Here is a 17,370-nt window from a genome sequence, read left to right as displayed (position 1 = left end):
CCCAGACTTGGAGAAGGAAGAAAGTGGCCTCTCACTGTGGGCTGGCCTCACTCCAGGTGCTGAACTGAGTGCTTTATGTTGATTGCCTCACAACTCCCTAAGAAGTGGGCAGCAAACCAAGAGAGGCTCTTTGCTAAGGATCGTGCTGCAGTATAGTGGCAGTGACATAAACTGACCCAGAATTGCCTAGTTCTGGAGCCTTTTTGGATGTACTAGGTCCACCAATAAGTCTCACTTCCACTGCTCCCTGAGGGGCAACCCACCTATCTGGGGTGGGGGTCCATCATGAGTGCCTGATTTGTGGAAGTGATTCTAGTGATTGGAGAGGGAGTCCAAGACATCCTTGTCATACATTTTTTTTCCCCATAGGGATCAATGTTTTGACTGCCTAGGAAGGAAATTTAGTAATAAAATCCCCAAAAGCTTATCAAGTCTGGCCCTGTGGAAGCACTGTGAGGGGGACAGAAGTAACTACCATGGAGGTCATCATTGGGAACTCATTTCCCTGAGTCCTCACAGTCCTCATGTGTCAAGACCTTGCTGCAAGTGATAGAAAGTCCAATCCAAACAAGGGTGTATTGGCTTATGTAACAGGACAGTGGTCAGGCCAGCTTCAGGGCTCAAAGGATGTGTCTCCAGCTCTCCACTTTGTTCTGAGTCAGCTTCAGCCTGAGGCTCCTGTGGGGTCAGCAGCTCTAGTCTCACAGTCCCCAGGGTTCCAGCAATCAAGCCTCTGTCTCTCTGACAAAAGCCTCAGTGTCTTCATCTGTTTTATGCTGCTATAACAGGATATCACAAACTTGGTAATTTATAATGAGCAGAAATTTCATTCTGTTCATGATAAATTCCAGTCTCATAGTTCTGGAGGTTGGGAAGTCCAAGAGCATGGTGCCAGCATCTGGTGAGGGCCTTCATGCCATGTCATCTCATGCCGGAAGGCAGAAGAGCAAGAGAGGGTGAGGCCAGGCTTGGTGGCTCGTGCTTGTAATCTCAGCACTTTGGGAGGCCAAGGCAGGAGGATCATGTGAGTCCAGGAGTTTGAGACCAGCCTGGGCAACATAGGGAGACCTTGTCTCTACAAAAAAAAAAAAAAAAAAGAAAATTGGCCAGGTGTGGTGGTGCATGCACCTGTAGTCCCAGCTACTTGAGAGGCTGAGGTGACAGGATTGCTTGAGCCTGGGAGGTCAGGGCTGTGGGGAGCCGTGATTGCACCATTTGCACTCCAGACTGGGAGACAGAACAAGATCCATCTCAAAAAGAGGGTGAGTGAGAAAAATGGAACTTGAAGCCTCATATCCTTTTATAATCAGCATTAATCCATTCATGAGGGTGGAGCCCCCATGGCCCAACAACTCCCACTAGGCTCCAACTCCTAACACTGTTGCACTGGGGGTTGTTTCCAACACGTTTTTTTGGGGGGACACATTCAAACCATAGCACCCAGCAAAAGTCTAATTGGGTCTTCCTGGTTCTAACTGCATCATGTTGTATGCTTGTTTGGCTTGGGCCTAGGGCCCATGCTCTAAGCCTGGAGTAGAGGGTGAAGCCCTCACCTTCTTCACTTTCTGAAGCACAAGAGGTTCCCTAAGAGGAAACCAGAGTGTGTTACTATCAGAAGAGTAAAGGGATGTGTGGTAGCCAAGAACCAGCATGTTTTCAGTAATCTCAGGGGCCTCATCTCTTTCTCTGAAATTGACCTCCCATAGCCTGCTTTGCCATGAAAGGATGGGCTCTGGCAGCCATATTTGTGTCACATGACCCCATTGCAGCCACAGCCAATTGGCCAGGGATGGACACCTGACTCTGACTTGATACATAGGTGCAGCCAGTGGTGCATAATGGCTGTCCTGATTCATGTGAGAAAATTGTGCACACCTCTTCCAAGCTCTGCATTCAGGGAGTACTGGTAGCTTGAAATCAGCCATGGTGGGATTTACACCATGGATATTGGCAAACACTATAAATCAGGGCTTTCTTTTTCCCCAGTCAACCACTAGGCTTATACCAGCACACCACCAGACGGAGCTGACTCTCCTGTCAGATTGTCTATTCCATGAACTAGGAACAAGTTAGGAGATGGTGGGTACCTGAACTGGAAAACCCTGTAGACTGCGGTTTGGGGTGACTGTGTTGAGCTGGATACAAGCAGAAGAACAAAGCCGGCAGAGAAAGAGCAGAAATGGACCAAGGAGACCAAGAGCTGGTGGTAACCTCTGTTCCTGTCAGTCTTCATCCTCTGGCTATGTTTAATTTCCTGTTCGTTCTCACTTCAATGAGTTTAAGTTGCTAGTGGTGTGACATTGTGTTAGTTACTAAATCTGTGCCTGATTTCCTCATATGTAAAATGAGGTAAACAGTAGTAACCAACTTACAGTGTGGATATGAGGATTAAATGAATCAATACCTGTCTAATGCTTAGAACTGGCACGTTGTAAGACCCAATATATGTCCACATCATTATTGCTGCTATTTGCCTTAGCCCTAAGGGATCTATGGTCCTTATGATCAGTGATCCCTGACTAAGAGCTGAAGATGTTTGGGAATTTCTAGGGGTGGCATTTGAGCTTGCATGGCAAGGTGGGGCGGCTGGGACAGGTGGAGATTTTGCATGTAGCAGTGATGCTGAGGGGACTGAGTCTGATTTTCACCTGCTCACATGGGGAGTGAGTGCCACTGCCCCTGGGGGAGCCTCAGGATAGGTGCTGAGGACAGTGTTGATGGTAATGGAGGCAGCTGCAGAAGGAGCTTTAGCCCTCGTTATTCCTGCTTCAGATCCAAGTCTCTCTGTACCCACCCCCGCAACTCCTCCTTAGGCCTCTGGGCTCACTAGGAGGGGAGCCATTCCCAAGGGTTGCCCACCCTGCAGCTTCCTGGAACCCCTCCCTCCTCAAGAAGATCCCCAACAGCACAAGGCTGCCTCCAGCCCACGCCTTGGAAACTCCTAAGCATGCCATTTATTCCCCCTTTAAAACTGAAATGACTGGCTGGGCGCAGTGGCTCATGCCTGGAATCCCAGCACTTTGGGAGGCCAAGGCAAGTGGATTCCCTTGAGCCCAGGAGTTCGAGACCAGCCTGGGCAACTTGGTGAAACCCCGCCTCTACAAAAAAAAAAAAAAAAAAAGCCTGGTGTGGTGGTGCATGCCTGTAGTCCCAGCTACTTGGGAGGCTGAGGTGGGAGGATCACCTGAGCTCAGGGATGTTGAGGCTGCAGTGAGCCATGATCATACCCACTGCACTCCAGCCTGGGCAACAGAGTGAGATGCTGTTTCAAAAACAAACAAAAACCAGGAAATGACTGTTCTTTGGCAAATCCTTTGCACTCTCTGAACATGCTGGAGAAGAGGCAGGCATGGAGAGGAAGGCAAGTTGTGTTTTCTAGAGCACCACCACAACCCCTGCAGGGAGGGAGAGTGGCATCCACATTTCACGTATGAGAAAACTGAGGCCAGCAAAGGTAAGGAACTTGTCTACCCACACACAGAAGAAGAGCCAGTTCACATCATCTCTTACTGGCTCATGCTCAGGTATTGAATGGCCCAGCAATTGTTAGGGTCTGCGGCAATTGTTAGGGTCAGCATGTGTGGCCCTCAGTGAATGCTGCAGGGTAAGGTGGAGGACACACATCTTCCCCAGCTCACAGTCAGAAATTTTTTTTTTTTTGAGACGGAGTCTCGCACTGTCATCCGGGCTGGATGGAGTGCAGTGGCAAGATCTTGGCTCACTGCAACCTCTGCCTCCCAGGTTCAAGTGATTTTCATGCCTCAGCATCCTGAGTAGCTGGGATTACAGGTGCCCACTGCCATGCCTGGCTAATTTTTGTGTTTTTAGTAGAGGCGGGGTTTCACCATGCTGGCCAGGCTGGTCTCGAACTCCTGACCTCATGATCCGCCTGCCTCAGCCTCCCAAAGTGCTGGGATTACAGGTGTGAGCCACTGTGCCCGGCCAAATTGCCTGTTCTGACACACGTGGCCCATTCTCATCTCTAATCCTGAGTCCAGAAGGCCTTCTGGGTTTTGCTAATCTAGTTTAGATAGAAGACATTTTGAACTGCTTTTGAGAGGACAAATCTCTCTTATCATCAATAGCTGGGTCTGGTAAATAGCAAGAATTGCTGCCCTACCTGGGAGTGGAGGCTATTAAAATGCAAGGTTGGTGACAATACTACATAAAAGATTCAGGAGAGCCAGGGTGAAATCCCAGTCTCTCAGGGCCCCAGTTTTCCCAAATGTCAGACAAAATGTCAGGGGCTTCAGTGGCTACCTTCCCTGTCTCCTTGGCTCTGTGACCACCTTCCCGGGACGGTCTGACGCCTTCCAACTCCTATTCAGAGCCTGTGTTTCCCTACTGGGGATCCGAAGTCTAGACAGCTGCCGCGGATGTGGAAACTTCCCTCCCAGATACTGTGGCCAAATGTCGCCCTGCTATAGCCCCGAGGCCAGAAAATGTCATTTTGGACTTTGTCTAGGAGAAAAAGCCACAATAACAATTTGGGAATGTCAACTAAAGAATAAAAGTAAGTTTTTTAATAATTAAAGTTAGTGTCACTTAGAAGTCTTATTGAGGACCATCGACCAAGGCCTATGGCCCAGGAGGAGCTCTTTAGAGAGGTTCCATCAGATGCTTTGAATGTAGTATTTATTTTATTGAGACAGAGTCTTGCTCTGTCGCTCAGGCTGGAGTGCAGTGGTACGATCTCGGCTCACTGCAACCTTCACCTCCCGGGTTCAAGCGATTCTTGTGCCTCAGCCTCCCCAGTAGCTGGGATTACAGGTGTGTGCCACCACGCCCTGCTAATTTTTGTATTTTTAATAGGGATGGGGTTTCATCATGTTGGCCAGGCTGGTCTCAAACTCCTGACCTCAAGTGATCTGTGTGTCTCAGCCTCCCGAAGTGCTGGGATTACAGGCATGAGCCACTATGCTCGGCCTGAACGTAGTATTTTAGTTTAGAGTTTAGATATAGGTGGTGAAGCTTCAGTATGCGTAAAATTATATCTAAGTTTGTGTGTAAGAGTGTATCTGGTTATAGTTTATAGAAGTATGATCACTAACCCCAACTGACATTATCTTATATGGAGATATATCTAGAGTCACTTATTTTTTTTAGGGAATATAGTGGCTCTGGCAGGGACGTGGGGAGCTGTGTTTTTTGTTTTGACAGCTATATGCTGTCACAGTCAGGGCTTTGTGAAATTATGCTGGCAAGGGAAAGGAGCAAACATGGCTTCTTATGTTTGCTACTTTGTCTCGCAGCACAGGAATAATTTATCATAATATTACTGAAATATGTACAAACCATGCTTATGAGCAGGGGAGGTAAAAGGGCAGAGCCAATGACGGGGTGCCACCTGTGTTTCTTCCTGTGGCTCCTGCCCAGAGACATCCCGAGGGGCCAGCCACGCCTCTCCAGCCGCTGACATCACAGTGACTCGGACCCTCTGTGTCCTTGGGCAGTTATGTTTCCTCTTTGTGTCTCAGTCTCCTCATTTAAAAAGGGGGTTGCAGGTGGGACTAAAACATCTCCAGACACCAGCTGCATTCTGCAGGCTCAGGGGTGAAAGGTCTACAGGCTGATAGCTCGAGGCTCTACTGCAGTTGTGCCTCGCTCACTGTTAAGGGAAGGGGATTTTTCTCTTGAAGTGAGGAGCTCCTCCTCCTACTCCCACTCCCACGGACTGGCGCACATGAAGCAGGTAGGACTTTTGTATCCAGTATCTCTCTGCCCTCCAGAGCGCCATCAGCGTCCAGAAGGGCCCCGCCCGGTTTCAGGATCTCTTCCTCTCGTGACTCCCACTCCACACCTTCCCGGGGCCAAAGACGCCCGGAGCGGGAGCGAGGCCCGGCCGGCTGGGCCGGCGGAGAAGCCGGAGGGCCGGGAGCCGGCGGCGGCGCTAGTCCCGCAGCAGCCGGTACTCCTTGGGCGCCCAGAGCAGTCGCGGGCGGCGGATCTCGGCCCGCGGGCCGAAGTCCGGGCTCCAGCAGAACTCGGGCGACAGCACCTTGGCGGGCAGCAAGAAGAACTTGTTGAGGTGGCTCTCGTCGTGCCAGCGCGCCTCCAGGCCGCGAGCGCGGTCCCAGGCCAGGCCCCCGACACAGTGCGCCGTCAGCCCGCGCAGCGCCGCCACGCTGCCCCAGAACACCGCCGCGTGGTAGCAGAAGTCGCCCTCGCCCCACGCCATCGCGGCGGCCGAATGCGCGTCGCGCTCGAAGGGCAGCAGCCACGACGGCCAGTGGTAGTGCCAGGAGTGCAGCTGCGCCACCAACTCGGCCAGCGCCTCGGGCCCAAAGGTGCCGCTGAAGTGCTGGTCCACGTCCATGCAGAACACGAAGTGCGCCTCGCGGCCCAGCCGCCCGCCTGGCGCCGCGTGCAACGTGCGCATGCGCGCCATCGACACGTCTTGCCAGCGCCGCTCGCGCGCCACGCGCTCCACGCGCAGCCGCCGTCCCGGGCCCAGCGCCACGCAGGGCACCGATCCCGGCCGCTCGGTGAACACGTAGTACACCACGCTCTGGCCCGCCGTGAAGTGCTGCTCCGCCGTCTCCAGGAAGCGCTCCAGGTACTTTTCCAGGTATCTAAGGGCGTGGCGCCACGGTCAGCCTGAGAGTGAAGCGAGGCGGGGCCGGCCTCCCCACCTCACCTCACCCCTACCCCCACCCCACCCTCACCCCGACCTCATCCCACCCCTCCCAACCCTCACCCCCATCTCACCCTACCCCAACCTCACTCCATCCCCACCTCACCCCACTCCCACCTCCCCCCCACCCCCACCCCACCCAACCGTCACCCCCACCTCAACCCACCCAACCCCAACCCTCACCCCACCCCAACCTTATCCCTACCCCCACCTCAGCACGCCTAACCCAAGCTCACCCCCACCTCACCCCCACCCCAACCTCACCCCACCCCCACCCCAACCTCACCCCACCCCCACCCCAACCTCACTTCACCCCACCTCACCCCTACCCCACCCCAACCTTACCCCCACCCCACCAGTGCTGCCTGGTCCTCCCCACACCCGGCCTTGGAACTCCGGACCCTCTAGCCCTAGCATCTTTCAACTTTGATGGGGCAGGGCAGGTTGGACTGAAGATGCTTGCAAATTGCCTGCCACTCCTGCCTCATACTGGCCCTTTGGAGGACTGGCAGCGTTTCTGTCTTTAGAGCTCCGAGCCTCCATTTAAGAAGTCCCAGAACTTGGGTGCTGCCATGAGTGAGGAAGCCTAAGCTGGCCCCACCAGTCTTCAGCAGTTGGTCTCCCAGCTGAGACCCAGACATTTGAGAGCATGAGAAGAGGAGCCCTTCCTGCTGAGCCCTGTCTGAATTACTGACACACCGAATTATTATTTTTGAGACAGAGTTTCGCTCCTGTGGCCCAGGCTGGAGTACAGTGGCGCTATCTCAGCTCACTACAACCTCTGCCTCCCGGCTTCAAGCGATTCTCCTGCCTCAGGCTCCAAGTAGCTGGGATTACAAGCGGCCACCACCACGCCCCACCAATTTTTTTGTATTTTTAGTAGAGATGGGGTTTCACCATGTTGGCCAGGCTGGTCTTGAACTCCTGACCTCAGGTGATCCTCCCGTCTCGGGCCTCCCAAAGTGCTGGGATTACAGGCGTGAGCTACTGCTCCCGGCCCTCCACAGAATTATTTTATGAGCTATAATAATAAGCTGTTTTAAGTCACTGTCTTTCACTATATAGATAACAAGGCTGCCTGGAATACTGTATGAACAGACCTTGGGATCCTAGGACTTTAAAATATTAGTCACAGTGCCTAATAATACTTTGAACTTTTATCATGTGGCAGCCGCTGCTTTCTAAGTCAATGTGCATTGTCTCATCTAAAGAGCGTTAGAAACTTGTATGTACCATTGGTAAGTGGTTGAGCCAGGATTTGAACCCAGCTTGGCCTTAGAGCCTGTACCTTTACTTGCACTTGCTCTATTCCTGGTGACTGTGGGAAATGAGAATCAGAGACCTAGGAAATCTCAGCATTTCATGGTGTTAGAATCTTGGAACTCAGGACCTCAGTATCCCAAAATTTTCTGTACCTTGAGTGTCTGACCCCTAGCGCTGGGGCAGGAACGCCCTACTCAGCATGTGTGATGGAAGTGGGAGCACCGAGGCCCTGGGAGAGGCGAAGGCCCAAGTAGCCCAGCAGTTCTGCCCACCTGGTCCACGGGGCAGCCCTTGGTCCTTTTCATCCCCTTGCCTGTCAGTGGCACTCCTGGCTTTCTCTCCCTTGTAGGGTGTTGGGGACAGAGTTCGAGGAGCCTTGAACGGTTGTCTGGGGTATCTGGTAACAAAATTCCTTCCCCATCCTTCCTGAATGGGAGGTTCTCACCACCTTCCCAAAGCAACTAGTTCCACTTTTAGAAATGCTTCTTTTAGTTGCCCAAAACTAGTTATAGGATCTGACTGCCACTGTCAGCCAAGAGTCCCCTTCGTGTCACTTCAGGAAGGTTGACACGCAGCTTAGACACTCCCTGTCATCCATAGTGGGGAGGTCAGCACCCCACTGCCATTTCTTCTCTTGACTTCCTTTCCTGTAGTGATTGTCCCGTGCCCTCCACAGTCACCTGTTCCCTTCACAGTCACCTGTTCCCGTGGCTACTCCCTCAACTTGATCTTCATCAGTGTCTGTCCCACTCTGTAAGGACCTCGTTGTTCGAGCTCACTTACTGTGATTACCACCCCCAACCCAAAACAGTCCTACCTCACTGAATCCTCTAATCTGGTGACCTTGCCACTTCAGTATTTGTCACCCCCTTCCTCTCTTCACTTCCCTCTGCCCAGTTCAGGTTCCCTCCCTTGCAATCCTTAAGCTCCCCAGCCCCTCTCCCTTCATCAGACTTGCTTGGCACCTGCCCCCACAATCCTGTGTACCTGCACCTGAGCTGCTGACCTCCAATGGGCACCTACTGCAGTGAATCATCCCTCTACTTACCCAGTCACACTTCCCTCCTCACCACTCTCACCTGAAAGACTCCATCATTTTCTCACTACAAAACCAGTGCCTCCAGATGGATGAGCCCCAGCCCCTAGGCAGGTCCCTTCTAGATGTGGTTCTAGAACAGCCCTGGCTGCCTGTGTTGGGCGGGCTCTATGGTGTTGGTGTCCAGGGAGGAGGAGAAGGATGGTCCTGTGCTCATCTGGGGGTGTGGGGCAAGAAGTACTGTCTTTGCTTCTCGCTTCACTTTGGGATCCCATGGCACAGGGGAGCAGGGTGTCCCGCCTCCTTCATCACATGCACACCCCTCCCACTCACAGCCTTGACAGCACTGCTTCCCTTCCCAGGCCTTACCTGCCTACAGCAAAGACAGTCAGCCCCATGGTGAGGTTCTGCTGTCTAGCCTCTTGCTTGGCCACATCTGGGTCGAAAGTGCCATCCCAAATAATGGGAGCCCCCCAGGGGGTACAGGTCAGAACTTCAGATCGGGCCCTGGCCAGGGCAGGGATGGGAAATGGAAATAGCTCCATTCATCCACCCACTTGGTGCATGTTCACTGCCACCTCCCCAGTGCTGAGCCCTAGGGACCCATAGACTAATGAGACCTAGTTCCTGCCCCTGGAAGCCTTCAGCTCAGAGCAACACAGAGGACTGGGAGGTGTGGCCCGATGGGGCTGCTGGACTTGGTGGCAGAGTGCCTGGCTCTGCTGGGGTGGGAGATGTGTGGAGGGCAGGGACATAGGGCAGAGCTGTGTAGGGTTTGGGGGTGCCCTTGGAGTAGGAGGGATGGGAGCTTCTTAGCAGGGACGCAGGGCACCTGTGAAGTTGTCTCTCAGCAGGGACATTGTGGCCGAAGGGCAGACGCCCATGGGGATGAGGGCTTCCAGATGCCTGTGGCGGGTTGAGGTTGGGGGGCGGGCAGCCGTGAGAAGCATGTCAGCCTGGCCAGGAGCCCTCTGGCTTTGCTTCTTACAAGGAGAGAGAGCTCACAAGGATACTTGAGCTGAGCTAGCCACCGCCCTCCATCCCTCAAGGAGGCACTTAGACAGATCCCCTTCAAACCTGACTCTGTGGTCCCACCTCAAGTGCTGGGGAAAGGGGCTTGTACCTGAATTTAGGGAGGCCATACAGAAACAGGCCTAAGAGGCCAAGTGCAAGTAGGATCTGCCGCCAGAAGATTCTCTTCCAGGCCCTGGGGGTGGGAGGGGGGCATCAGTAACTCATTTATATGTATAGACATAAATATTTATATGCACACATACATGAAAAGTCTTTCTTACTTCCAGCCAGCCGGTTCTTCTGCATGAAGGTAGCCAGTGTTACCAGTTTCTTGTGCAGGGGCATGACCTTGGGCAGGTTGGGGGGATGATAACATTAGGGGTTGAGGTACTTTTTTTTTTTTTTTTTGAAACAACCTCACTCTGTCACCCAGGCTGGAGTGTTGTGGTGTGATCACAGCTCACTGCAGCCTTGAACTCCTGGGCTCAAGCTATCCTCCCACCTCAGCCTCCTGTGTAGCTGGGACTATTGACGCCTAATTTTGTATTTTTTTTTTTTTTTTTTAGAGATGGGGTCTTGCTATGTTGCCCAGGCTTGTCTCCAACTCAGCTCAAGCAATCCTCCCACCTCAGTCACTGGGAGTTAAGAGCTGTCTGGGACTTAGCGAAGAGTTACTGGGCTGGCTGTGGTCAGAGACCAGGTGTCTGTGGTGCCTCCAGTCACCAGGCCAGGTGAACTCCTCCAAGCAGAGCTCAGCAGCCCAATTCTTGGCTCAGAAGAGGTGGGCTTTGGGATTTGTCCACACTTTGTTTTCCAGGAAGGGCTCCAAATGCTGAGAATCTTAATAAGCTCCTTTTGGGGAGCTTGTTCCACTGTCACCCCACCTTCCTGAGTACTCGTGTATCTGGAGCAACTGCAGCTACATGGTAAGGAGCACAGACATGGGGGCCAGAGCCCTGGGTTCGAATCCCAGCTCCACCACTCATTAGCTCTCTGACCCTGGGGCAAGGTCTGGTCCTCTGCACATCAGTCTCATCTATAGGATGGGGTAATAAGAACTCCTGCCTTAGGGCTGTCATTGCCTTCACACAAGCTAAGCGTTGAGAACAAGGTCTCTCATGTTGCAATAGTTCACTCAGCTTTAGCTAGTGATGACCATTCTTCCTGAACACACCCTGATCGTCACCTGGGCAGCCTCCTTACTCCACTCCCTGCCCCTACAAATGCATCTATTCATCCATCCTTCTTTCCTTCCTTCCTTCCTCTTTTTTTTTTTTTTTTTTTTGAGACGGAGTCTCGCTCTGTAGCCCAGGCTAGTGTGAAATGGCACAGTCTCAGCTCACTGCAACCTCTGCCTCCTGGGTTCAAGTGATTCTTGTGACTCAGCCTCCCGAATAGCTGGGATTACGATTGCCCACCACCTCACCCAGCTAATTTTTGTATTTTTAGTAGAGATGGGGTTTCACCATGTTGGCCAGGCTGGTCTCAAACTCCTGACCTCTGGTGATCCGCCCACCTCGGCCTCCCAAAGTGCTAGGATTACAGGCATGAGCCACCGTGTCCGGCCTACAAATCCTTTCAAAACGTGGCTCCCCTGGTCTCTTTCAAGAAGGCTGCCAGCCTCAGACCCTCCTGCCCCTGCTTCTCCTGCTGCCCCATGTAACTGTTCCTCAGCAGGTGTGTCTAGTAAAGAGTGCTAAGAACTGCCTTGCAGGTGTGTGGATCCACCTGGGCACTGTCTCCGAGCTCAGCCCCTCCTCCAGTTCACTGCGCCAAGCCAGAAACCTGGGTGCACCATGACCCCTCCTGCTCTGCACCTGCTGTCTGCTTTCAGTCCCGGGTTGACCTGGTCTCCTTCATCTCTGCTCCCCCGCTCTTCCTCGTGCCCCACAGTGACCCTGGCCTGCTCCTCCATCACGGGATCATTGCAGCAGCACTCTTCATGCTCCTGGTCACTTCCTCCACAGCCCCAGAGTCATCTCATAACAAGTCAGCCTGCCTTAACAGTTTCCACGTCACACAAACAGGTAAATCCTCATAGAAGAAGAGCATTTAGTAGGCAAATATATGGAAAAATGTTCACCCTCACTGGCAATCAAAGATATACAAATTAGAACAAGGTGGTATGTTTTGCCTATAAAATGAGCACTTTAAGAGAAAACATCATAGGGCTGGGAGGGGCTTGTGCATGTAATCCCAGTGTTTTGGGAGGTCAAGGCAGGAGAATTGCTTGAGGCCAGGAGTTCAAGATCAGCCCGGGCAATGGAGCAAGACCCTGCCTCCGCAAAAAATTAAATTAGCCGGGGCTGGGCGCGGTGGCTCATGCCTGTAATCCCAGCATTTTGGGAGGCCGAGCGGGTGGATCACGAGGTCAAGAGATCGAGCCTATCCTGGCCAACATGGTGAAACCCCATCTCTACTAAAAATACAAAAATTAGCTGGCCGTGGTGGCATGTGTCGGTAGTCCCAGCTGCTTGGGTGGCTGACGCAGGAGAATCATTTGAACTTGGGAGGCGGAGGTTGCAGTGAGCTGAGATCACGCCACTGTACTCCAGCCTGGTGACAGAGCAAGACTCTGTCTCAAAAAAAAAAAAAAATATTAGCCAGATGGTATGCACCTGTAGTTCCAGCTATTCAGGAGGCTGAGGCAGGAGGATCGCTTGAGCCCAAGAGTTACAGGTTACAGTAAGCTATGATCATGCCACTGGACTCCAGCCTGGGTGGCAGAGGTAGACCCTGTCTTGATTTAAAAAATAAAAGGCATAATGAGAATAGCCAAGGTGCAAGAATGCAGTGAGATTGGCGCTCTTACACTTGCTGGTGGGAGTGCAAATTGCTACAGCCATTTGGAAAGCTACTTAGCTATGGGAATTGAAAGTGTTCAATATTCATCCACTTTGATTCAATAATTTCCAGCTTCTGGGAATCTGTTCAAAGGAGATAATCTTCAGAATAAGAAAAGTTTATGCATCAAGATGTTCATCAGTTTCTGTTAAGTTGTGCATTCAACATATATTTATTGGACACAAGCTCAGCATCAAGCACTGTGCTAAGTCGGATTCAGAGGTGAATGAGACACAGACCCTGTCTTCAGGGTGCGGAGTCAGGAAGATGTGGGTGTAGTTGGGGGGGTGGTGGTGAGGGAATGGGTCACATGACAGACTGAAAACGGATGCATGGAACACAGCACAATGAATACTGTGATTGGGAACAGTACCAGATGCTATGAGGCAAATTGGAGGGTAGCACCTGAGCTTTCGTAGATGAGGAGGTAGTTGGGGCCTCCTGGAGGAGGAGTTGACTTCTAAGCTAGGACCTAAACAATTATTAATAGAAGTTCTTCAGGTGAAGAAGGCATGGAGGGGGAAGAGAGGTCCATGGAAAAGAAACAACAGTGTGCAAAAGTGAGGAAGCCTCACTCCTGGAATGTCTGTGGAACTGCAGGGTGGAGTGTAGTAGCAGATGAGGAGGGAGGGATGAGGCTGCAGAGGTGAGCTGGGGCCAGGTCACCCGGGGCCCGCATGTCAGGCTCGGGGAATTGGACTTCATCTTGAGGGTCATGGAGAGCCCTGAAAGGTGTTTCCTCTGGGGAGTGACTCAGTCAGATTTTTATTTGAAACAAAAAACAAAACAAAAAACCCCAAAAACCAACCAAAAAAAACCCCCACAAACCCTAAAGTCCTCCAGCTGAAATCTGGAGCCTGGCCATGGTGGGGTGGCAGGGAGGGCACTGCTGGAGGCAGGAAGATGAGTTAGGTGCCAGCCCCTGGGAGGTATCGGGGCAACACCAGGGAGTTGGCAGCTGGATGGGGAGGAATAGGTGGTGAGGGGCTGTCAGGGAGGGCACATGGGCAAGACTTGGCCATGGATTTGAGGGACGGGGCTGAGGTACCAGAAAGGAGAAGATGCCTGGTTGTCTGGTTGGAGGAAGGGGGCTGGAGCCCAGAAGGCAGGCAGGCTCAGGAGAAAGTTCTGGGATTTGCCAGGAGGGCAGGGATGTCATGGGAGAGAGGGAGAGAGTACAGAGGGAGAGAGTACAGAGGGAGAGGAGGCCAGGGCCCAGGCCTAGACCAGGTGGGAATGGAAGGGAGACTGAGCAGGTAGAGGACTTAAGGAGAGGCACATGGGTTGGGTGGGAGTGGGGCTGTCTTTTCAGAAGTCGGGCTGTAAGGAGGAAAGATATGGGGTGGCAACTGGAGGGGACAGGGTGGTTGTATTGATGGGTGTGTGCATGTTTCCCTTACACAAGCGAGACTTGAGCTTGGTTGAATGCTGCCTGGAAAGCACCCATAGAGAAGGCGTTTTGGGTCACAGGGAGAGGCATTATCTCAGCTGCTCAAATATAACTGAAGAAGGCTCTAGTGTCTAGCTGAAGGGACTGGCTAAATAAACGTGTTAGGAAGACTCTGCAGTCACATAGAAAAATGCTCATACAGGAACATTAAAGGAAAAAAGCAGGATCTAAAATTGATGTGCACTCTGATTACAATTTAGCAAGAATAAAAACGTGCATCAGAAAATAAGACTAAAAGGAAGAATGTGTTTGTGCAATAAAATTAGTTTCTTATTTTCTCCTCAATTGTCTGTAATGTATTTACAGTATGTTGCTTTTTTAATGAAGGAAAAATTCAAAGTTAGCAATTTACACACAAAAAAATTTAAGTTATTTTGAGGTTTCGGAAACCGTCCACATCTCTTAACCATGCCCGAGAAGCCTTCCAAGTCCAGCTCCTCCACTGTAACACTGTCAGTGCTTACAGCCCCTGGCCAGCTTGCCTGCAGCTAGGAATGGAGACTCTACAGTGACTAGTCCCAGGATGTTCCTGTAGCCTTCTCTGAAAAAGCAAACTAATGCAACAACCCCAGGATTCATCAGTAGGGAACTGGATCAATGAATCAGGCATATCTATACAGGTTGGGTATCCTTTAGCCAAAAGTTTGGACCAAAAGTGTTTTGGATTTTAGACTTTTTTGGAGTTTTGAATATTTGCATTGTATTTACTGGCTAAGTATCCCTAATCTGGAAATCTGAGATTCAAAATGCTCCAGTGGGAGCATTTCCTTTGAATGTTCTGTCGGTGCTCAAAAAGTTTTGGATTTTAGAGCGTTTTGGATTTCAGATTTTTGGATGAGGGGTACTCAACTTGTATAATGGAGATCAACATGGCTATTGAAAAGGGTGAGGTAGATTTATATGTACTCTCTGGAAAACAGACCCTAATGTGTTAAGGTGAAAAGGAAGGAATAACTAATATGGAGAGGCAGAGCTTGCTTATGGCAGGGGGAAGCATCTGTGCCTGTGCACCCAAGCCTTTGCAGTCACGTATAGCCGCATTCTTTCATGAGTGTAGGAAGAGATCTAGAATAGCATCATCCAGTGGAAGTATAGTGTGAGCCACATATGTAATTTAAACATGTCTAGTAGCCACATTAAAACAGTGAAACAGGTGTAAATTTGGATGTGCTGGTTTAAATAAAAATATTGTTACAAATAAGTTAATCCCCACATGCAGCCCATCAGCAAACCCTGTGGGTTCTCCCACTCACTCTCCTCCATCCCCCCACTCACTCTTCCCCCATCCTGCCATTCACTCTCCCCATCCTGTGTTCTCAGTGATTGATCCCAGTGACCCAAGTGGGACCCCTGCTTTCTCTCCTGACAGCCAAGTTGTTGCTTTTACCTCCTTCCTAGTGCCCAAAACTCCCCTCCTGGCCTCCCTCACTGTCCTATTCGTGCCTCCTTGTTTCTCACCTGGATTCCTATAACAGCCTCCCGACCCTGCCTCCGAGTCTCCATCTTTTACCCTTCACTATGAAGTCTCCTAGGCTTCCCCACCTCTGTATTCCGTTCTGATTGCACTCTTCCTTCCATCAGCCAACAAGCTCTGCATCATTCTTCAGCACCCAGCTTCCTCCTGTCTGAAGCTGGCCTTGACATCTCCTCCTCTGAGTTCCCTCCCCCAGGATGTGCCTCTGTCCCTTTCCCAGACCTCTCCTCCAGTACCTGCCAAGCGATGCTAGGGACTGTCTGCCCCACTAGGCTCCGAGTTTCTCTGTTTTGCCAGCCTTTGTATTCTTGGTGCCAAATCCCAGAGCCTGCCTCATAATTCATGCTATTGATAATTATTTGTTCAGCAAATGAATGAAACAACAAATGAGTTATTTGTGTTCATTCTCTATTCCAAGTTGACTGGTACTCCTTTGCTTAAAACTCCATTTTCTTCAGGATTAAGTCTGCACTCCTTATGCATAATCCCAGACACTGAGACGGATACCTGGCCAAGTGTATTATGTGCCTGTCCTGTTAAAGGCACACCACAGCCCCTTGAAGGAGATGCTGTGCTTATGTCTACTTTATACATGAGGAAACTGAGGCTTAGAAAGGTTAAATCACTTGCTTAGGGTTGCAGTTGCTCAGGGGAGAAAGCAGGGGTCCATTTGGGTCACTGGGATCAATCGCTGAGAACATAGAAGGAAAGATCAAGGAAATGCAAACTGCAGCTTGAGAAGCACTGAGTTGGGACACCCAGGTGAACACTGCTGTCCAGGGGACACACAATATCTGAGGGCAGCACTCAGCAAGGGGGCTGGGCCAGGGTCACTGTGTGAGAGAGGACGCACGGAGGCTTGGAGCAGATCGCAGTGACAGCTCACCTCTGCAAGGCTGGGTGGCCTCATTGGTGTGAATCAGATGCACCACATCTTCTTTTAGGAGTAGGTTTGGTTCCCTCCCTCTTTGCTACATATAACAAACTCAGGTGGGGCCTGGTTTTCATTTTCTTCCATAAAGGGAAAATTAAGGTCCAGAAAGTGAAAAGAACTGCCCAGAGTCCTATAGGCCAGTGGTGCACCTGCGCACGTGGCCTGCACTCCAGCAGCAGGAGAGGAGGCAGCACGTGGGGCGTTCGTTCTTGCCTGGGGGCTCCCCAGGGCTCACTCCCCAATCTCAGCATCCTCCTCCTCCCCTGTCAGCTCAGGGTCCTGCCAGTCATTCCCTGCCTCCTGGGGCACCAGGCTTTCCAGTCCCTAGTTCTACCCTCTGGGGATCAACTAATCAGCTTGTTTCTCCTCCAGTAAGTATCCGTGTTCTTTAGGTGAAAAGTCCCAACCTACTGCAAGTTTTCAGGGTGCACCTTCAGTAGGCATTTGCCATTCCTGTTTACACTTTACATCAAGGCATTTGCACGGCGGGTAATGGGTGGGGTTGGGCTTTGAGTAGGACTGTCTGATCCCTCAGCCAGAGCTTCCAGCATGGCATTTGGGCTCCATTTGACCTGGGCCTAGCTCAACCCTGAGGCTCATCTCACAAGGTTCTCGGCCCTGTTATTTCTCCCCGTGGGCTTGGCTTCTTCCCTTCCCACTCTGTTCAGCTCCTGTCTGAGCTCCTGGAGGGCTGGCTGCAGCTGGGCTTCTCTGGCTCCTA

The 17,370-nt window shown here is 51.5% G+C and overlaps 1 protein-coding gene across 1 annotated transcript; it reads right to left on the bottom strand.

The window, feature by feature from the left end:
- Window positions 1-558: 558 nt before the first annotated feature.
- Window positions 559-10,323, bottom strand: A3GALT2 (alpha 1,3-galactosyltransferase 2). The gene is made up of 8 exons (XM_063666246.1): window positions 10,229-10,323; window positions 10,057-10,140; window positions 9,751-9,839; window positions 9,303-9,441; window positions 5,296-6,572; window positions 4,261-4,461; window positions 2,088-2,286; window positions 559-1,075 (listed from the first exon to the last, which is right to left on the bottom strand). Exons 1-5 carry the CDS (start codon window positions 10,321-10,323, stop codon window positions 5,891-5,893), a joined length of 1,089 nt encoding a protein of 362 aa, XP_063522316.1. The 3' UTR covers window positions 559-1,075; window positions 2,088-2,286; window positions 4,261-4,461; window positions 5,296-5,890.
- Between the last annotated feature and the right edge of the window lie 7,047 nt (window positions 10,324-17,370).

The sequence above is a fragment of the Pongo pygmaeus genome, chromosome 1 (genome assembly GCF_028885625.2).
Source record: "Pongo pygmaeus isolate AG05252 chromosome 1, NHGRI_mPonPyg2-v2.0_pri, whole genome shotgun sequence".
Taxonomy (NCBI): domain Eukaryota; kingdom Metazoa; phylum Chordata; class Mammalia; order Primates; family Hominidae; genus Pongo; species Pongo pygmaeus.
This window is presented reverse-complemented; position numbering and strand designations above follow the sequence as displayed.